Below are 23,117 nucleotides of genomic sequence, written 5' to 3' on the forward strand. Positions count from 1 at the left end.
AGACATGCAGCTACACAACTGTAAGTTGATGTCACAGAACAACTTACAAGTATAATACTAAATGCTTAACTAATAAACTTAATGTATAATGCTTGACTAATAAGATGAAGATAAACACAACAACAAATCATAAGAATGAAATATGGTCCTTACATTTCCAGCCCCTAATTGACAGGCAAGGAGACTGACAATTACACACATTTTTTGTTTTGTTGTTTTTTGTTTGTTTTTTTAACAATAGAGCCACAATGATTAAAACTTCTTAACATTTTAAACCTTTTTCTTTACTATTTAACTTAAGGAATTCATATTGTTACGTTCCAAATGAAAGAAACATAACTACTTATAATATAATTAACAGTCCATTTTACATATGAGGCACAACTTGTCGATGGGTCTTTCCAGTGTACTGGTTTTAGTTTGGACCAGCACACGTCTCACAAGTCCTTTTTTATCGGGGAACACTTTCGTGATTCGTCCGACGACCCATGAATTTCTTAGAGAAGACTCATCAATTATTAGAACTACATCTCCAATTGAAAGGTTTTTCCTCACTTGAAACCATTTTTGACGCTCCTGAAGCAAGGGCAAGTATTCACGCACCCATCGCTTCCAGAATAAGTCAGCAAGGTATTGAATTAGCTTCCAATTGCGACGTGCAAAAATTTCCTTCTTTTTGAAAAGTCCAGGCAAGTTTGGCTGTCTTTTCATCAACAGCAGGTGGTTGGGTGTTAGGGGTTCCAGATCTGTGGGATCGCCTGTAAAAGTGGTAAGGGGTCGGTCATTCATTATTGCTTTGACTTCACACAGGAATGTATGCAAGCTCTAATCTTTTATCATTTATCATCATTCATCACTAAAAGTTTGTTCTTTTAGTACAGATCTCAGAATCTCAGAATCGTCGAATAGCATTTAAGCAGGATTCTGTATCTAATGACTGCGCAACTTCAATGTGCACAGCTCTTGTTGTCAGACAAGTAAACAATACGCCATATCTTTTGACATGACTTCTACCTCTTTTGACCTCAAAGGGTCCAAAATAGTCTACCCCTACGTTAGTGAATGGTGGGTGATCTGGTGTTATTCTATCATGTGGCGGTTCTGACATTTTTTGTTCACTAGTCTTTGCTCTAATCTTTCTACATGTCACGCAACTGGAAAGAAACTTTCTCACAAGAGAGTTAGTGGTCGGAATCCAGTATTTCTGCCGCAATTTTGAAAGCATATAATTCCTTCCACGATGTCTGACCTATTTGTGAATGTCTCTTAAGATTAAGGTTGTGATGTGTGAGTCTTTAGGTATAATGACTGGATGTTTTACGTGCTCGGGCATTGCAGACTTACCGAGATGTCCTCCCACTCTTAGCAATCCATCCTGCAGTACTGGGTCGAGTCTGGAGAGACAACTTTTTTATTTTTACGGATGCATTACCTTTTTGTAACATGAAAATTTCATCTTTGAATTTTTAGTTTCGTACGAACTTAATAATTTCATTTTCTGCTTTTGTTAAATCCTGAATTGTCAGAGACCTGTGGTTTTCTGTTATTGAGTCATTTACCTGTCCTTCAATCTTTTTTTTTTCTGTTTAAGCATGTCTTTAACATAAAGAATCCAGACAACGGATCTTTTCAACTTGTACCAGTCAGAGTGATAGTTACTCAATATACTCACGGCATCTGTGCTCTCTGTAGTCTTTACGAGATTAACTGAAGCTGAATGTTTATCTCAGTGTCATCCTCTTTTATTGACAGATCATGAATGTTCTCAGGCCATTTACACTCTGGTTCTTTGAGAAAGGAGGGACCATGGATCTAATTGGCGTTTTTCATGAATTTTTCACAAGAAACTCCACTGGATGCAGAATCAGCTGGGTTTTTTTGAGGTGTCGACATATCTCCACTGCTGTGGCTTGGTTAACTCTCTTATAATGGCAATTCTGTTAGCAACAAAGGTTTTAAAACAAAGTTTTTCATTGTCAATGTATCTAAAGACAGTTGTACTGCCGGTCCAAAACATAGAGTCCAGCAGTTCTATTTCCAGTTGACCTTTCAACATTTTGTCGTTGTTCACAGCAACCACTGCCGCTGTCAATTCCATTCGGGGGATAGTGGTTTGTTTCAAGGGCGCTACGCGAGAATTCCCCATCATAAATGCACAGTGTGTGAGTCCATCAGCATTTACTAACTTTAGGTATGAGACAACTCCATATCCCATCTCACTTGCATCTGAAAAGTGGTGAAGTTGTGCTGTAGTTGTGACTCCAAAGTCAACCGGTTTTACGCATCTTGCTACACTAAACCCAGACAATTGATGCAACTCGTGTAGCCAGGCCTTCCATCTTTTTGTAAACTGTTCAGAAATCATCCCAAGCGAGTCTTTCTTTACACAACTGCTGCATTAAGATCTTAGCTGGCAGTATAACTGGTGCGAGGAAGCCTAAGGGGTCATAAATTGAACTAGAGACTGACAAGATTTCTCTTCTAGTTAAAGGCGGCTCTTTTAAACTAATCTTAAACTTGAGCATGTCTGAATTGATACACCACAACACTCCTAGAGCTCTCTCGACAGGGAATGCGTCTTTACTCAAATCTAAGTCGCTCATGTCTTTGATTCTTTCACTCTCAGGAATGGAAGTTAGTAAGGTACGACTATTACTTGCCCACTTGGTAAGGTGAAACCCTCCAATTGTGCAAAGGTTGGTAAGATTATTATATAACGCAACTGCTTGATTATGACTAGAGACAGACTTCAGGCAGTCGTCTACATAGAAGTTTTTAAGTACTGTGTTGACTGCCTCAGCAGATGCATTGCTGCGGTTTTCTTCTGCTGTTTTCCTAAGGGCGAAGTTAGTTGGAGATGATTTTGCACCAAACAAATAAACGACCTTATACTCGTCCAAGTCCTGACTCACATCTCCATTCGGCTACCATAGGAAACGCAACAAATCTGTGTTTCCGGAACTCTAACCTGAGTACATGGCTTCCACATCTGCCATCATGGCAACTTTCTCTTGTCTAAAGCGTGTAAACACTCAAATGAGTGAGTTTGTCAGGTCGGGTCCCTGTAGGAGCTTGCTATTTAATGATAATCCCTGATAGCTAGGAGCACAGTCGAAGACTACTCTTGGCTTTTTCTAATGAGGATAATATACACCATGGTGAGGTATATACCACACTTGACCGTCTTGTCGACTTTTTCAAACATGTCGTTCACGAAGTTTGAATACTCTTCATGAAAGGAGTGGTTATTTTTAAACTTCCTTTTAAGGTTCAGTGCGCGCTGCATGGCTGCACTTTGGTTATTGGGCATTTGAATTGTTGCTTTCTTAAATGGAAGGCTGATGTAGAAGTGATTATCGTCTAAAAACTGATAGACCTCTTGTGACAACTCAGCTTTGTCATCACAATTCCGCTCAGGAAAATCGTGGTTGTACTGTTGTATCAGCATTTGTTCTACACTTTCGATGGAAATTCTGTTGACTGTAACGCTCGCTTGCTCATTGTCATATGTGCCTTCCTCGACCGACTCTCGAAAAGGTCCATTTATAGTCCATCTAAGAGCGGTCATTACTGCGTATGGCCAATTGTGCCTGCTGTTAATTACTTGCCATGGTTCTAGGAGCTTATGCTCTTTATTACCTATGAGAATTTCGACTCCAGCATTAATCTGAGGCAATTTTACTTCACTGAGGTATGAACACTTATCCATGTCGTGCTGTTGTAGAATGTTTTCCGCTGAGACTGGGATGCTCTTTTGTGTAAACACTTTGGGGAGTTCAACAAAGGTGTTTTCTTTCAGACTACTAACCTCATAACTAGCACATAACTTTCTACTTGTTTCCTCGCGTTCATGGTGCTTAACATAAGGGGCCAGGGGTAGCTCAGTGGTTAAGGCATTGGACTACGGTTCGGAAGATCCCAGGTTCAAACCCCACAACCACCAAGTTGCCACTGTTGGGCCCTTGAGCAAGGCCCTTAACCCTCAACTGCTCAGATGTATAATGAGATAAAAAAAAAATGTAAGTCGCTCTGGATAAGAGCGTCTGCCAAATACCTAAATGCAAATGTAAACATAATGTAATTTTTTTTACCTTGTACGTTTAACCGCCTTGCTAATGACACTGTACAAAAAGTAGCGGAACTACCTGGGTCCATAAAGGCATACACTTCTACTGTCTTATTACTATTCTTGGACTTTATTTTAACAGGTACAATGGAGAAAATACAATCATATCCAGCCCCAGTGCAGGCACTTGTTTCATGACTCACTGTAACAGGCAAGGTGTTAACTGTTTTAGTCTCATCAACTTTACACATCTTATTTACAGTAATAATAAGTAAAAGATTAAAAAAAAACTTGTCTGCTTTTAAAAATTAAACTGAAAGTGGCTCCCTTTTTTTTCTTACTCTGTCTTTGATTATTTTCTTGGACCCCATGGTGCTATGTCTTCACTAAATCTTACACAAAATGCAAAAATGCTTCGCTTGGCTTTCCATTGACTCACCAAGTTTTGCATTCGGTTTAGCTCGGTTTGTTTGCTCGCATGCTGAAAATGCTTTGTATGCTGAGGGACGTTTCTTGCTAAATTCTCGTTCTTATTTCAATGTAGATATGAACATTAGTTACTATCTTTTCCAGAATCTTAGAGATAAAGGGGAGGTTGGATATCGGTTTGATAATCGGACAGCTAACAGGGGGTTTCGGTCAGCTTTCTTAAATAATTGATAACTTTTAATGTAAAAGATTTTGGAACATACCCACTGCTGAGTGCAGAATTAATTCTTATTAACATGGGTTCTGTTATTGCTGGTACAATTTATAAAATATTATAGGTTCTGATTTGATATGGTAAGTTTATCATCTGCATCAATTAAATTGTCTTGTTTTAAAGACTAACTTTTTTGCCTAATATTTACAGTTTTGTTATTGAATTTTTTTTTTTTTTTGCTACAGTATTAAATAAAATCTAGGATTATTTTATCTATTTTCTATAAGAGTTGGGAGAAACAACGATCTAGCAGCACTAAGAGCTTTTCTATAGTTCAGGATGCTCTCCTTCCATGTTATTTGAAATACTAACAACTTAGTTTGATGCAATTTACGTTCTAATTTTTGAGTGGTCTGTTTTAAAGTGGGTGTGTGGTCATTATACCAGAGAGCGAGTTTCTTATCTTTAATCATCTTTCTTTAAACTAAAGCTACATTATATAAGATATAATGAAATGTTGACTCTAAATTTTCAGTCACCTGCGATCCAATCAAAGTTGATAACTATGGGAGATTATTGATAAAGCTCTGTGTGGTATTTAATGTAAATGTAGATTTAATGTGGCAGGGCAGCGCTGTGCATACATTATTACTATGACACACTTTAATTAATACCAGACTGTGAAATTGTGATTATATTTCTTATACTTAATCTGAAGGACATTCTTAAATCTAAAGTGTGAAATCTAAAGAGTGGGTCCTTCTACACACTGATTTACCAGTATGGGCATAAATGCTGTTCTCAGAGGGTCTTCTGGATTCTTAAGATAAATATTAATGTCTCCAGCAAGGTTTGAGAGGAAATCTTTAAATTCACAGAGAAATTCAGAGTACGGCCCTGGGGGTCTGTATAATTATCAGGATCGACTGAGCAGACGTAATATTTTTAGCTACACTCGTTATGTTACTAAAGAGAACAAATGCATTAAATTTGTGTGTGTTTTGGTATGATAGGCAGATTATATTGTTAATAACTGTGACACCTCCTCCTTTACTAGTTAACTGAGGCTAATGTACTGTACGTAGCTGTATCCAGGCATATTTGGCTCGGGGAACAGACACAGTCTCAATAAGTTCATCCTGTCATTTTGGGGTAACTGCAGCTTTGAGGAAGTGACTGAACTTCGACGTTCACTTTTTCTTCAGTGAAGGTTAAAACAACTGATGTAAATAGATTAAATATTCACGGTTATTTGTTGTAATTTTCCTTATATTGTATTTGACAGGATGGGTATATTTTGCGATTTGCTCATACAATATATGTTAATTTATCACTTAAAAGTGCTGGAGCTTAACCAACATGCATTTCTAACCATCTAAGGTCTATGTAAAGTCATTATGAAATTGAATGGATTTTTAAAGTTATGAAGTCTCAAAGGCACTTTATTATGAACTTGACCGAGCTGCTATCAGTCAGTTACCTGATTGAGTTCAGTGGGGTCAGCTGATAATCCAATCATAGATAATAACTCTGGAAGGCTCTGTGCAGTAGTTGACATGAATGAAGTAGTGTGGCGTACATTATTACAAAGGCACTTTAAATGAGATTGCAAAAAAGGACATGCGTAAGGCAGAGAAAAACACTGGGATGCATGTGGTGACTGGTTCCACTTTACCATGAAGACAGCTGTTCCTCTGAGGACTTGTGACTTACAGCTGCCACACGGTATATCTGTACTAAAATCTTTGCTATCAGTCATCACCCAAATAAGGATTGATTCCCTGTTTAGTCTGGTTCCTCTCAAGGTTTCTTCTCATGGCCATCTCGGGGAGTTTGTCCTTGCCACCATCGCCACCTCGGCTTGCTCATCAGGGACAATCTGATCATTTTGATTCATACTATTTTTCACATTTCCTACACGTATACCATAATTCTTTTTTATTTCTGTAAAGCCGCTTTGCAACAATAAACATTGTTAAAAGTGCTATAAAAGTGAAATTTAATTGAATGGAATAGAATAATTTTATAAGTTTCGTCTGTGTAAATGTCACTATATTTTCTATATTTAAACTCAAGGTTAATATTAAATCTACTACTTCTAACCCCTACTGAGTCTGGAATGGAAATAAGTTCTGTTCTCAGAGGGTCATCAGTGTTCTTAAAATAAATATTAACGTCTCCAACAATTAATGTTTTGTCTTAAGAAATTACAAGGTTTGAAAGGAAACCTATAAATTCATAAAGAAATTTAAAGTATGTCCTTGGGGGCCTGTACATTGTGATTAGCATTATCATGGCCAGTCAGCTTCCGACCCAACAATACAGATAAACTAAAAAACTACTATCAAAGCAATAATGCCCTACCACACTGATACAGTAATTTGTGCTAAAGGAGACCTGACAAAGTATTTCATGCATAAATATATGTATTGCAAATTTCTTTTAAATTTATCTTAGGAAACGTGCTTAAATTTTAAAATATGACCTGGACTTTTGATTTTCTTAGTAATCAATCATTGAAATTATTTAAAACAAAAAAGGATTGAAATATTCAACTTTAAATGTAATAAATCTAGAATATATGGGTCTTTTACTTTTTAAGTTAAATGACAAAAGAAATGTAAGTTTGTTATTCAAACCTTCCTTGAGATGCACTGTATATGTACATCAGTACTTCACAACAACATGACCAGACTGAGACCATTAGATTTTGCCAGTCATTTTACACAACATTCAACCACCAAATAATGTTACTCTTTGGTCTCTTTTTTTTTTTTGATTATTCAAAATCTGCCTTATTTAACACAATTAGCCAATGTAAGACATCCACACAGACACAACAGATTCTGAAATGTTTTATACAATTCATGTCTGACACTGAATGTACTGAAGGATTTTAAACTTTTTTTGCCACATAATGCTGAAAAACTGTTTTTAGATTTATGCATTTACAAACTAATACTTTTAATAGATGTTTAAGAAGTATATAAAGTTCCTCTTTCCATTAGACAATTTTCTTCCATGTGCCAGAGTGCACAACAATCACACTATTTTTGATATCAAAATGAGCATACTCTTTACAAAGAGTAGAAGACAAAGATCACTCAAACATTACGATTTTACATAAAAAAATCAGTATGGTTCCAAGTCAACCAGTTAGATATAATGGATCATTTTACAATACAATGAAAACATTTTAGCACAACAAGCATCCTCATTATTAACCCATGGCAAACCATGCCAGCAAAGATGCAGTGGAAGCACTAGTTTTCCCAAGAAAAATGAAAAGGCTTGTGAAAAAAAAATTGACAAAAACCCATTAAAATATTTTTTTAATGAACATTCAAGTATGCTGCAAATGAAGGTCCTTGTTGATAATCCGCACATAATCAACTAACTGTGAAATCCAAGCAAGAAGATTTCAAGAAAGGTTTTGTGTGTGTGTGTGTGTGTGTGTGTGTGTGTGTATATATATATATATATACATACACACACATACACACACACACACCTATAACCACACCCAATAGTAGGACACAAAAAAGGCATTTCAGTTTAATTCCTTCTTAATATTATTATGAGACTAGCAAATGAGACTTTTAATAACTTTTTCCATTAAAATAAAAGCTCCTGTGTGAACCAAAAGAAAACAGGTACGTTTAACCATATTTTAAAGTTATTTAAGTTTATTTTTTATTTATATATTTTTTTAAGATAAAAGCCAATTTTATTTTTTTTTTTATTTTTTTTATTTAGATATCATAAGTGGTACTGATATTATCTTGGATGTTATATTCAAAACAGAATTCATTTATTTTATGCCACTCTGAAAAATGGCTAAAAACATACACTAATAGCAAAACTAAATTAATAAAAGTAAAAAAAAAAAAATAATAATAATTTACCAGAAATCTGCAAATAGAGGGTTATACACAGAACAAATTTGTCTATTTTATGACATGATGTATCTTAGTACATTTCATATTACTTGAGCAATATTTCTCCACAGAGCCAATTCCATTATTCGCACCCAATGGCCAATTTGAAAAATAATATTACATATAAAACAAAGAATAAATATCCTTTTAGTTATATAAATATGCATGCCCTTACTTGTCAAGAAAGAGAAAGGATAAATGAATATGACAAAAACAATTGCCCTTTTAAAATCATGATGCAAGTAATCACACGAACTGCAACAGGGTAATATGCTAGTAATTTTTATGAATCGGAAATTATGATGAAGGGTTTTAAAATAATAAAGGGTTGAAAAATGTACATGAGAATGCATGGTTCTTAATTCTTTTTTTAAGCTTGGCTCCATTAATAGAATTAAACAATCAAAAAGGCTGGTCCCTTCTTTTGTTCATCAACATGTGGACATATACACACACTGTCAGGCCAAAAATTAAGTAGCATGCTTTCAAGATTTTATTGACCACCTTTACAGTTGATTACAGTAAACATTGTGGCTGCAAATTCATGTGTGACCTTTTTTCTCTGCTTGAGAGACCAATCTTTATGATCCCTAGAAAATTTAAGTGTCCTGATTTGTCTCACTAACAAGGGGGTTCCTTATGGCCACACAGCTGATTAATACCAAACCTGAATTCTTGTCACATTGTGCATGTGGAAATGCTCTTATTTTTACTAATAAATACAGAATTAATTTCTACTGTCAATTCTTTGCCCTTCATATTTACTAAGCATTAAAGTTATCTCAATTTATGATTTTATTTTGACCCCTTCCTTCACGATGCTGAAGGTTCAGCACAGTCCCTACAGATTTTAAAATTGTGTTGGATAGTTCTTAACCCAATTTCAGTAATTTTAAATCTCCTTAATGGTTTACAATGCTTGATGGAAATCAGTAGTTTGGCCCTTCTAAAATGGTGTTTTTTCTTTTGGCCAGACACTGTGTGTGTATTGTGTATTTAAACATATATATATAAAAAAAAAACTAAACGAAAAAAAAAATATATATAAAAAATAAAATAACCCCACCACCTAACGAGATAAAGGATATATTCCAAATTTTGTTTAAGGTCAATATATGGTACACCTTGTCCTCTATATGTAAATCTAGCTACATCGCCTTAGAACATTTGTACACACATTTTACTTTTTTTATGCAATGGCTCTTTCTTTCTCTCTACATTCAATGCTTTTGAATAGTTGAACACTGTCATCAAAATGGAGAAGCATCTTGTTGTGGGTGGGTTTAATGAAAGACAGTGTAGTTGGTTGCAAAGTCTTTTTCTCCTCCTTTAATATTTGCCCATACAGGTAGCTGTTCTGCATCACTTGCGCTCATCAATGGTTTTAATAAATTCAACGGCAGCTGTGAACTGCATCCACCAATAGCACTCTTCCCCATTCAGTTGACTGGCATAAAAATTACAGATGTACTGAATGGTTGACAGAAGGCAGGGTGGGTTTGCCTGCAGAGGAAGAATATGAAAGACATTTTTACTGGAAAACCCATTTTCTGAAGTTATGAAAATATTATAAATACACAGAATCCACAGCTACAATAAAAACTATCTACATGTATCTACATCTTAACTAAAACAGACAAGTGGTAACCCTTTCCTATGTCTGGTGGTTACTGTAAGAAATCAGCCTAAGAGAGCAATCTCCATTAATAAATATATAAATTACATTAGCATAGGCTTACACAGTCCTTAAGCATATGGATTAACAGTTACCTCCTATGAAAGTCTATTTTGTTGGTAAAACCTTATGAGTCTTGGAATTGTTGTTGGAACATTCTCTGTGTACACTATCCATAAAGGGTGTAAGACTTCATTTGGACTATTTTTTTTATAATAATCCGCATTAACAAGTTATTTTCTTATGGTCACACAGCTGTTCAGGTCCAATTCTGAGAATTCTCATAGCATTATGCATGAGGGAATGCTCTTAATTTCATTATTAGCATTAATAGCTGTGGTTTCCACTGCCGATCTTTTTAAAGATCTACTCCTCCGGAGTAGCTTTAATAGACCAAACATGTGGAAATCACATGGAGCGAGGTGAGAATTGTACAGGGGATGTGGCTCCTAGCCGAGTTCCTGCAACGTGCAAGTGGTGTACATGAATGACTGTGTTAACAGGTCCACAGAAAGATGTCTGTTTCTGCTGCAAGTTAATTTGTATTTTTTTAAGGAGTCCTAGTTTGCTTTGAATGCCTCTCATACTAATAATTGAAGAATTATAATTAAAAGGGTTTTATGTATTTGCTTATTTAAAATAAAAAGGCAGTGAATCTGTATAGTATCCATCACCCAGGACATGCTTCTTTAGTAAAAATGTAAAGGGTTTAACTCAACCAACCTTTATAAGGACAAAAACAAGCACAGGGACAAAGTCATCAGCTCCAGGCACTGCATCCTCATTGGCCAAGCTGAGCAGATTCATGATGGTGGAACACATACGCAGGATGCATTGCACTTTATCTCGTGGCGTCTTGTATGCACTGATAGTCCTGATCTCTGCTTGCGCAGAAGGCCATGGGGCCTCTTTAAGATATACCTAACAGACAGAGAACAACTTGTATGTTGAACATGCTTTTTGAGGTGTTATTGATCTCTCTCTCCCTCTCAAACACACACACACACACACACACACACACACACACACACACACACACACACACACAGTGCAGATAAAGTTTTTATACCCTTTTAGGTTTTTTTACATTTTGATATGTTTCATACTCCTATTATTATGGATCATAATTCTACCTTGATCCACAAAAGATCTGTTGGTTTGTTCTCCAAGATTTTTCTACAGAAAAACTGTGTGGGATTGCACCTAGAAGAACTGATGCTGTTTTTTAGGCAAAGGGTGGTCATACCAAATACAGAATTGATTTTGGAATTTTTATTCAGCATTATCCTGCTGGAAGTAGCCATCAGAGGATGGGTACATGGTAGTTATAAAAGGATGGGCATGATCAGAAACAATGCTCAGGTAGCCCGTGGCATTTAAACAATGCCCAATTGGCACTAAGGGGCTTAAAGTCTGCCAAAAAAAACATCCCCCACACCATTACACCTCAAGCATCAACAAGGCATTTTCGCCCACAGGACCGCAGCATACTGGATGTTTTTCCCTTTTCACACCATTCTTTGTAGACCCTATAAATGGTTGTGCGTGAAAATCCCAGTAACTGAGCAGATTGTAAAATACAAAAATGTCTGGCACCAACAACCATGCCACGCTCAAAATTGCTTAAATTTGTTTCACAATTTTTTTTTTTAACAAGCAGCATTGATTCATTTTACATTGATTCATGGTGGCCAAAGGGTCTGGATCCATAGGCATGTAATTCATATGAAATTTGATATTTTTCCTTTTTGGTTCAAACTTAGGATGTCTTCAGAACTAACAAATAAAAGATTTAATACAACTCAACCTTATGTACTCACATAGAGGAGTTGCCCTTAAAATTGACAGTATTTGCTTTTATGCCTATTTATACACACATTTGAATCTTTAAATTTCACTTTAAATTTGTTCTTTCGTGTACTCTTTCTTTAATGGTAAGGTAGGATTCTGACTTTCGTACTACCTACTTGACTAAGCTGGCTCTAGGTTTTCTAGCAACTAGTATTTTGGATCCTATGGTGTGGATTGGAAATCTCTGTTGGTCACAATGCAAAGCGGGTAGCTTTTTGAGTATTTTCAGCATATGTTGGCAGGGCTAACCAAGATATTGAAGGTGTATTCAGCTCAATATTCAGTGCTTTAAAAATGTCCAATATTGTATCTTTTGTCTACTGTTACGCTAGGACACAGATTTTGTAATAGCTATTTAACTCAGTTGGATCTAGATTATTGCAACTACTGTTGTTTCTGTTGGGATGTTTGGATATGCTTGCATGTCTACATCATTTAGTGCTCTCAACTGGCTAATCAAAAGAACCTTAGGTCTCCCTTAAGATACTTACACTGGGTTACTAGGTTACTAACTATTACCAAACAACACTGTTGGGAAGGCTTTTTTTTTTTTGAAGGGGGTGGATTATCCCAAATATTAAAGAAACAGACAAGTCTTTTTAGTCATTGTTTGAAAATTGGCAGAGACTTAACTGTACGGACATCTAGAGGAAGTTTATTCCACCACATTGGAAGCTTAAAGTTTGCAAATGACCACATGGACAAAGCAAATCCTTCTAGTGGAAAGTTTTGAGGAGAGCTGCTCGAAGAAGTAAAAAATTAAACATTCAACTCTAACAATACTGTGTCAACTATCAATTCTGGTGGTGGTAGAATCATGCCTTGAGACTGTTTTGTCGCCAGTACAACTGGTGCATTGCAGAAAAATCATGAAATAAGGAGGAAAAACAAGGACTACCTCAGAATTTTCAGCATAACCTTAAAATACTACAGTTTTTGAATTTGGAGAACATGATCCCAAACACACATCAAAGCTTGTTAGATACAATGGATAAAGCAAGCCCATTTGGAAGTCTTAACCCTATGGGAAGTTTGTGCAATGTTTGGGGCAAAATTATTCAAAATGAAATATATTTTCCAGGAAAAAAGTATATGAACCATGACCTTCAGTTGCTGGTGACCCTTTAACTATTGGCTTGGTGAATGCCTTCAACTAAATACTTCTGGTAGCTGGTGATCAATTCTGCCCAAGGGAGTGGAATATGACAAAATTTCAGTTCTCTGATGTTAAACTTTCCCATCTATAACTCATTTTAAGAGGTCCTCAAAATCACATTTGATCAAAGCATTGCACACTTTAATAAACCTATATGGTAATTAACAAACATTGATTGATAGTGACGACCTAAATAATATTCTACAAACATGGGCAGGTTTGTTAAACTCATGAATGATCATCACCTCACTTAAAGTACTTAAATTTTTTTAATGACCTTTTCTTTTTTATTCTAATCCTAAATACTTTTTAAAATAATAATCCTACATGCTGTGACAGATTATCTGATAAATGTCAGCAATCATCTATTGCAGGTAGTGAACTGTTATTCCATTCTAAATAAGCAGGTTGTGTAGATGTATTAATTCACTGAAAAAAATAAAATAGTTATTGGTATTTACTGTATTTTAAAAATATTGTAACTAACTTAGTATTTTAGAAATTAAACAATCTAAATAATGGTCTATTGTAAAGCAACTTGCAATATTACAAAATTTCAGATCACCAACATTATTGGAGCAAATATGATAATGGTGCAGCCTAATGCATTTACCTCTGGGATTTGGAGGGCCTTGTGGTTGGCAGTGACTACTTTGGACAGACGATTAATATGCTCTTGAAGAACCCTGGAAAATAAAATGTGTCATACGAGAAAAAGACTGAACCATTTTTAATCATTCTTTAAATATCTTCTGACTAAGATCTGTAGCGTTCTCTCACTGGTCTCGCAGGATGTCTCCATCCTGATTTGGGTAAAAAGCCAGTTTGAAGATGCGGTTCATGACACTGCGCTCAATAGCCATCTGAGCATCCTGTAGCTGTTCCTCACTGGCATACTGCCAGATGGCATCATGTGCCATCGCACCATAGAGGTAACGCAAGAAGTCCTCCACTGCTGCAGTTTTATCATCAGCTGCTGTAAAGCCCTGAAATGCTGTGGCAAAAAAAAAGCAACTGAGTGATGATTAAGGACCTAAGAATGATATTAATAATGGAAATTTATTTCTATATATACCTCTGATAAAGTCCTGCATCCTGGCCTCCATCTGTTCTAGCAGCAGTCGGACACAGACAGTAGTAAAGTAGCGGTTGGCCACTTCTTTATCTCTAAGTACTCTCTGCAACAGCTTCTCTAGATGAGCCTGAGAAGTCTGCAGTCCCTGCCGGCAGCGGGTCAAATATGCTATGTATGGAGCTCGCTTTCTATCAGACACACATCACATTACATTTCTTTTGGCAGCCAAACACCAGCACCCTGAACATCATTATCATCTAGCCTTAATTATAAGCTTATTGCCCACTTAATTATAAACAACTATATATTTGAGCATTTTTTTTTTAGCATTGATTACCCAATCAGCAAATCATGTTGCAGCAGCACAATTAATAAAATTATGCAGTGCTTCAGTTAATGTTCAAATTAAATTTCAAAATGCAGCAGGAGAATAAGGGTGGAAAAAGGGTGATCTTAAGATAGTTGTTCATGACATGGTTGTTGGTGTCCCATGCGCTTGTTTGAATATTTCTGAATCCCCTGATCTCCTGAGATTTTTTGGTAATTTTTTCTCTCTGAAGTTTACACGGAATGATGCAAAATAAATAAATAAATAAATAAAGGCCCAAGCTATGGTAAACACTCTTGATGACTGTGATGATGTTTCATGTTGGCTACAACACCAGAAGATCAGATAAGGTTCTAATCCTGTTAGCCTAGAAACTAGACAGATGAGGACTGAAAAAATATCTACATCATTTTATGCATTATGCTACTGACACATAATTTAATAATTTTATTATAATAAAATTATAATTCATTATGTGAATATATATGTAATTACTTTATGGTAAGCTTTTAAGATCTTTAGATTGCTATCAGTTTTCAGGTATTTGTGTACCTATAGTCCTCAGCAATTGCTGTGAGCAGCTTTCTGCAGGTGCGTGGGTCAAGGTGACCGACACAGCGCATGGTCTCCTGGATCTGAGCCATCTGGTTTTTATCCTGCAAGTTAATAGCCTCTGCCAGCTGCACTTTCAGAAAGCACACAATCTCATTGTCTATGCAGAAACAGAGAGAAAGACTGTGACTAGAAACAACTGAAAAATATCTGTACTTTAGAGTTACAGTTTTGCAACAATCATTTCAATCAATCAAATAACAAAAAAGCAACAGAAACTTACAATAAAAACAAACAGTTACAACAAATTAACAACAACCATAATATGTTTAAGGAAAAAAAAAGAAAAAAAGAAGGGAGTAAAAAGAGGGAGAGGAAGGGAGTAGGGAGAAAATTAAGTTTTTTTGGAATTACAAACAGTTTATGTTTTTGCTCTTTACTACCTATTCCTACTTTAAAAATACTGTAATGACTTGTTTAAAAAGTATTACATGTACCCTCAGAGTTTGTGTGGTCAGGGAGTCCATTCCGTGTTACAGTGGGTATAATAGGAAAAACAACAGAATCTGCAGAGCACAGAGCCAGGCGTAATTTCTTCTTAGCATCACTGAAAGACAGAACAAAATACCTACAGTTTAACATTAGATTCTGAACCCAACAGTTTGAGCCAGCTAAGCTATCTGCAAATCTATTAAATTTTAAGGAACACAAACCTAAATGGTTCGATTTACATTCTGGTCCATAAATATTTGCACACTATATCTATACATCAGATCATGAACAGGTTCTTACTTCTTCATGAGCAAAAAATGAAAACAAAACAAACATGGTGGAAATACCAAGTACTCCTCACTGATTCCACAGGACTTTAGAGGATAAGTTGCAGCCAGGATTTTTGGCAATTTGCTGGTCTGGCACATTCAGGTGTGCTTTAACACAATGCCAAAAGGAAAGCTGATAAGCAATGGTCTTAGCAATTTTTGATGCACATCAATATTAAAATGAATATTTAACCATTTCCAAACAATCTAAAGTTCATTGTTCTACGGTGAGAAAGATTATTCAAAAGTGGAAGGCATTCAAGATGGTTTCCAATCTTGGAGTTCCAGCACATTCACCTGAAGGTTAGACCGTGCAGGGCTTAGAGAAAAACAAGAGCTGTTTGTCAGACCCTACAGGTGTCCCTGAGCATGTTAAATGTTAAAGTCTATGACCGCGAAATTAGAAGAAAACTGAAAAAGTTATAGTTTATACGGAATGGTTTTCAGGAGAAAGACTACTCTGTCTAAAAAGAACATGGAAGCAAGGTTCACAAAATTGCATCTAAACAAACCAGAAGGATTCTAGACCAATGACCTATGGACAAATGAGACCAAAGTGCAATTGCACTCCACATGTTTGGGGGAAAAATCAAACAGCATTTCAGCAGAAACACCTCATACCCTGACATGACAGGCCATGACACAGGGCGATGGAGTTGTGATAATTTGGGCTTGTTTTGCAGCCACAGGGCCTGGGGACCTTGCAGTCAAAAGTTGACCATGAATACCAAAGTAATCTAGAGGCAAATTCATAAAGTCATAAAGCAAATTATTCCTTCACGTTATTGGTCATCGGATACATAGTATGGACCACATTTTTTTTTTCTTTTTGGCTTCATTTCTATTAAATAAATAATGGCATGGTAAATTGAGTTACATGATGTTGCTCATTCAAGGGTGTATTTGATAAGAAACACTATGATCAAATTTTTTTTTATTGTTTTTGTACAAAAACACAAATTGAAAAGAGGGAGTAATAACTTAATACATGTATAAATTTTTTTGAGCTATTTCTCAGCTTAGTTTATTTGAAGTTTTCAGCTTACCTAACTAATTAAAACAATTGTTCAATTAGCCTTGATCCCTTTAAAGGGAGGTGTAATACATATCAACATTTAATTTCAGAGCCTGCATTTGAATTTTCTTAATTTCATAATCAGGTTTATTGCCCAAGATGTTTTCACATAGATGGGATATGTCTTTGTAATAACGTGCAAACTTTCAAACTGATTTTGATAGATTAAATAACAAGACCTATGCCAATGTTGAAATATTTTTAGAACTGGCTGGTTGCACATGTGTGTTAGGGAGACCTGAAGAAAAACTTGCTGTCTTGAGTCTGTGCAATCTGGCTGGCAGAATCTGTGAAGTCATCTGTAGACATGTTCTGTGGGCCCTCGTGTCTATGGGATTTATGCTCACTTTCGCCATCTTTACACATTTCTATAAAACAATTGCACAAACAGGAAATGCTTAAACTAATTAAAAGAGCACGTTCTTGACAAGAAAACACTTATTTAAAAAATGTGTCTTTACTTAACTGCCACAAATAGAAATTAATCAATACGTTAGGAAGACAAAAACATTACCTGGTACATCATAGGTGGATGACGCTCCCTCACTCGGGCCAGTTCTCTTGATATTCCTGTATTTGTCCAATATGTCTTCTACTGCTTGAGCCTGACAGCTCTGCCCCAGTAATAAAGGCTCATCTGACATACCCAACACAAACAAACAAACACACACACACACACACACACACACACGTGTGTGTATATTTATACATATATTTATTTATATTTTTTCCACTGTTAAGCACAATCTATCTAGACTAATTTTTTACTTATCATGTTTCAATCGGACAAAAAAAAAAAGGCCCAAAAACATCTCTAGTACATTTACACAGACCTGCCAATTTTTGAGATAAACAATGCAAAGTCCTGGAAAGAGTGCGGTGTAAAAACTCTGTGCAACACATACTGTATAAAATCAAACAGATACAGGTGCGATCTCTGTGACCTTAACCATGGCATGGTTGTTGGCATTGTGGCATGGCATTTGTGTGTGTCTGTATCTCTGTCTATCTACAACTTGGTCAAAAAGATTCAATATTTCTGTGATTTTTACTGTCAGTTTCCTATGAGACAACTTCAAAAGGTGTTAAAGTGATCTCTGAAGACAGTCATTCAGAATTTTCAAACCAGATTTCTTCTTAAAAGTAACCCTAACCCTACTGTAGGCTCACCACTGTCTTTTCAGATTTTAATAATGCATAAGACAATTCTTAATTTAATTCCAATAATTGCGGCAATCTCCTCAATTGTTTTCTTTGCTTAATGTCTGAAACATGACAAAATTTTTCACGAATGTTTTCAAACATTTAAGAAATGAGAAACTACTGAGATAGGATTAAAATAACTGTCGCCAGCTGTGATGTATTAATCCATGCAGCTATTCTCCAACAAAAGGCTCTTTAGCATTTGTTTACTTAATAGCAGAACACATATGTTTTTTTGGCCAGGTAGTGTATGCATGTATGCTGACATACTAGGGAATGCTTTTATAGTCATTTTCAGCTGTTGGGTCATCATGGGTAGTCTAAAGGGCAACACAGCCCCATACTTCATCAAGCTGTGTGGCACTGTCTGTTCTGAAACCATTCTATCACAGCCAGCATAACATTTTATTTATTAATGTCACAGAGCTTTTCCAAAAGTCTAGCCTTTGCTCTCCATGTGCATCAGCCTTGTGTGTCCATGACCGTGTCACTGACTGGTTGGTTGTCCTCCGACCACTTTTGGTAAATATTAACTTGTACAGTAGATTTTCTAAATACTTTATAATTTTTAAAATACTACTATTGAATTATAAAGCACTAAATGGTCTCACGCTGCAGTACCTGAGTAACCTACTAGTGTCTAACGATCCGCCACGCCTACTTCGATCAAGGCTGCTTGTCAGTACCGGGTATTATAAAAACTACAGCAAGGACAGAGCTTTTTCTTACAAAGCCGCAAAGTAATGAAATAGCCTTCTAATTAATGTTTGGGACTCTGTCTGGGCAGAAAACTTATTGACGTATTCATGACTGGAATTTCCTACAGTCTACCTGAGCCTCCAAAAACAAACTGGGTGCTAATTAATTTAAACACAATCTCTTATAATGTACTTCCAGTTGCCAAAAAAATCAACAAATAGTATGACTGCAAAACAATTTCTGCTATCCGTTATCACCCAAAGGAGGATGGGTTCTGTCTGGTTCCTCTCAAGGTTTTCTTTCTATTGCCATCTCAGGAATTTTTTCCTTGACACCATCACCCTCGGCTTGCTTATCAAGTGTATCATGATCATTTTGATTTATACACATTTTCCAAATTTCATACACATTTCCATAATTTTCTTTTGATTCTGTAAAGTCGCTTTTAAACAATTGCCATCATGAGCTATACAAATAAAATGTAATTTAATTCTGTCATCTAGGCATTACAGTTTGGCCCAAAACCTTATCCATGCCCATTTTCCTGCTTTTAGAACTGACTGTTTAGTTGCTGCCTACTATGTTTTTATTATTGGCTCCGTAATAAACCAATCAAAGTTATTCCGTTTACCTGAAAGTGGTCTTTCAAGAATTTGTGAAACAATGTCCTTTTTTTTTTTTGAAAATATGACTGATCATGCAGAAAACCTTTAATTTAAAATAAAATAAACACAAATGCTTAAATGCTTGTGGTAAAGGGGAAGTTTTCACATTTGTGACTAATTTGATTATTTGAACTTGGACATTTGGGTGATTTTAGTACAAACTACAGACTTTTTGGCCAAACGAACACAAGTTGTGCTGACACGGCAAAAAAGATTAATAATTTTCTTTAATAATAATAATTTTTATTTAAATATGCAAAATATGAAACAATAATATAAGGAACATATGGAAAAGGGTACAGTAACTAGAAAAGGGCAGACTAGAGGGGGGAAAAAAAACAAAACAGGGACAGACCTTGAAGGACCTTCTCTGCTCCCAGATCATCTTTTTCGTGCTTATCCCGCTTTCGGAATGCTGCAATTGGTGCTGTGTTGAGAACAAAAACAGTCAACATAGGAAGCCTTAATCTACATTAATAGTAACAAAGTCAACAGTATTCTATGGAAATACTTTAATGTGATTTGTTCTGACTACAGAACAAATACAATACAGGTACAACAAAACAATGCAGGTAACAAACCTTACAGCAATGAATGAATGAATGAATAAATAAATAAAGAAAAAAAAGCAAGCTGTGACATGATAGTGTCAAAAAAGGCTATTGCAAAATTATGATTATATCATGCATACACAATACTACTCTGCCAAAATATCCAGTCACATTTGCAACAGTTAATCTGGAATGTCTTTTTGGATGGATGGATGGATGGATGGATGGATGGATCTATCTATCTATCTATCTATCTATCTATCTATCTATCTATCTATCTATCTATCTATCATAATGCCCAATACAGTATGACAAACTTTAAGCATTTTGTATAGAAGCTCTGCAATTTAACATGTAAAGATTCTTATCACTTGCCTAAAGCAAAGTCTTTTTGGAAAAATAGATGAAATAAGTCAACTGACATACAGATCTCAGTTAATCTGCAAAGTTGTTTTAAGCTCCTAAGGTTGAAGAACACTGACCAAAAAACACACCGATCAACCAATACCAATGCTCTCTGAACTTGCCCAGCGCACTCATTTTTATTTACATACAACTATAAACATAAGACAAAATAAAAAGTCATGCACTCTAATATTCCAATACTCCCTGTGGCAATGTTTTGACAACCGTATAAACATTTAATTGATTTCTATCCAGAGTTCCATCAACCTTTGATTAAGATCTTGTATTGATGATTGGAGAGTTAAAGCAATCTGTAATCTTCTCCAGCATATTACAAAACCTTTCAAATTGTTTTAGGATTAGGACACTGCTGTTGGTAATTTGTGTGTAAAACTGATTCCCAAATATGCCCATGCCAAAAAAAACTCCTGATGGAATAATTTGCCCATTTATTACATTTACGTAGTTGACGTAGCAAGTACGTCATTTTTATTGTTAAGTAATGCTTCTGAACCTAGGTCTGATCAATTAAAGCTAACACCAGATCATAACGCTGCCTAAAGAGGCTTTCAGTGGGCACTATGCATGATGGGTACATCCCTTGATGTGCTCCCTTCTTACCCTGACAGGGTAAATCTGGACTCATGACTAATGAGTAGGTAAAGCAGACTACATGTAATTTTTTCATTGCTCCAAGTCAAATTTTACTCCATTATCCTCATTCATATATGTTCACACAATACTTTTGCTGTTAAACATATTTTAGCTGTGATTTCTGTCATTTTTACATTGCAACTTCACCAGACATTTAAGTGATCACTTAAATTCTATGCTACCAGTCATTTATTTTTTCTTTTCTAATTTTATTTAGTCATTTGCTGTTGTTTCTGGGTTTGTCTTCTTACTGTTTTACTTGCTATTTCTGAGCAATGTTCAATTTCACCTCTTTTCCCAGCTTCAACATAGACAGCTCTTATTTCTAATGTTATTGATAGAACCCCTTACATCCACCCCTGAAACCTTTCACCCTTGGTTACAGGCAGGAGAAAGCAAAGTTGGTGATGGAGCTAAAGGATTACCCTAACAGTGTAGTAAAGTACATACATACGCTTAAATGTGCAATTAAAATTTACTTAATAAACACAATCTCACACCTTCATTCCAGGTACTTCATAGTAAAAATTAATATTTTTTATTAAAAATTCAACAGACGGTTTGAACATTTTTAAAAACATGCTTATGAATGTGCAATTAAGTTCCATGCGATTACAAAACGTGGGCACATCTAGTTGAAAGATATAAGTTAAGTTAAAACACAATTAGGATGAATCTAAATCCCCTGGCATTTAGGGTTTTATCTTTAAGATACTTTAGGTTAATTTTATTAGCAAGCTGGTTATCTTAGAGTGCTTTACAGTGCTTATCTTCATTCACACAAGACGCAATCCAGACATGAGAGTTAAAATCAAATTATCATTATTTTTAAAACAAATAAATTTTTCCGCTACTGCAATATGGAAATTACATCGCAAAATGTCAAACATGCTTATAATAACTGTTATTTATTTGGTCATAAAAAACAACTGGACACAACAATTTTCTCACACATACACACTTCCAAATATTTTCTTTTCTTTTCTTTCTTAAAAAAAAAAAAAAAAAAAAAATCTTTCATTTTTTTTCTTGTGAAGCTGCTTTGGGACAATGACCATTGTTAAAAGCGCTATATAAATAAAATTGAATTGAATTGAACAACAAAAAAATACACAAAAATATGGTATTTCTTAGCACACTTTTTTTTTTTTTTTACTGCTCAGTCATGTTTACAGTAATTTCTATATAATTAAAATGTATTACTCCCAATATTCCCAACAGGAAACCTAAGAAAAAGATTTGGCCCAAATGCCAGAATTGTGTGTTATTCCTTTTACTGTTTACATTCCATTTTACTTTTTTTGCCTGGCATTTGGCCACTTTTAAGAGGTTGAAAAGACATTCTTTTGTCAAAATTTCTTTTATGAGAAGTGCGTTTGAGCCCAAGCTGCCAGTCAGTCAGAAAAACAGTGTTTGATTGGGCAACAGGCTCAAAGCCAGGCACTGGCTAGTGGCAATAACTCAATATGGAAATGGAATGAGGAGATAAAAAAAAAAAAAAAAAAACACGTTCATACATACATAGAGACTATGCCTATACAATGCGTATAAAAATGCTGCCTGAATTTACCTTAAAAAAAATAGTCAAAAAACTTCCAAAGGACAGTTACGGCAATGATTAATATGATTTAGCAGAGTAGTAAGATCACTTACACCCTTAATGAAAACAAAACTAAAATAAAAACAATAGGTCAGCTTACAGCAATATTTAATACAGCTCACAGCTTAAGATTGAGACTAAACTTTTTTTTTTTTTTAAT

General features: G+C 35.4%; 1 protein-coding gene across 2 annotated transcripts in view; it reads right to left on the reverse strand.

Moving 5' to 3' along the window:
- Positions 1–7,551: 7,551 nt before the first annotated feature.
- The window catches only part of gapvd1 (GTPase activating protein and VPS9 domains 1), an 86,097-nt gene continuing 70,531 nt past the window's right edge, over positions 7,552–23,117 (reverse strand). For both annotated transcript variants that reach the window (XM_053503459.1, XM_053503458.1), the window contains 10 exons: positions 20,103–20,174; positions 17,695–17,817; positions 17,419–17,548; positions 15,782–15,891; positions 15,285–15,444; positions 14,405–14,592; positions 14,110–14,323; positions 13,943–14,015; positions 11,046–11,243; positions 7,552–10,150 (listed from right to left, as the gene is read on the reverse strand). In XM_053503459.1, the coding sequence (XP_053359434.1) occupies positions 10,010–10,150; positions 11,046–11,243; positions 13,943–14,015; positions 14,110–14,323; positions 14,405–14,592; positions 15,285–15,444; positions 15,782–15,891; positions 17,419–17,548; positions 17,695–17,817; positions 20,103–20,174 (1,409 nt within the window). In that variant the 3' untranslated portion in view covers positions 7,552–10,009. The remainder of the gene's footprint in view (positions 10,151–11,045; positions 11,244–13,942; positions 14,016–14,109; positions 14,324–14,404; positions 14,593–15,284; positions 15,445–15,781; positions 15,892–17,418; positions 17,549–17,694; positions 17,818–20,102; positions 20,175–23,117) is intronic.

This window comes from Clarias gariepinus, chromosome 9 (assembly GCF_024256425.1).
Source record: "Clarias gariepinus isolate MV-2021 ecotype Netherlands chromosome 9, CGAR_prim_01v2, whole genome shotgun sequence".
NCBI classification, from domain to species: Eukaryota; Metazoa; Chordata; class Actinopteri; order Siluriformes; family Clariidae; genus Clarias; species Clarias gariepinus.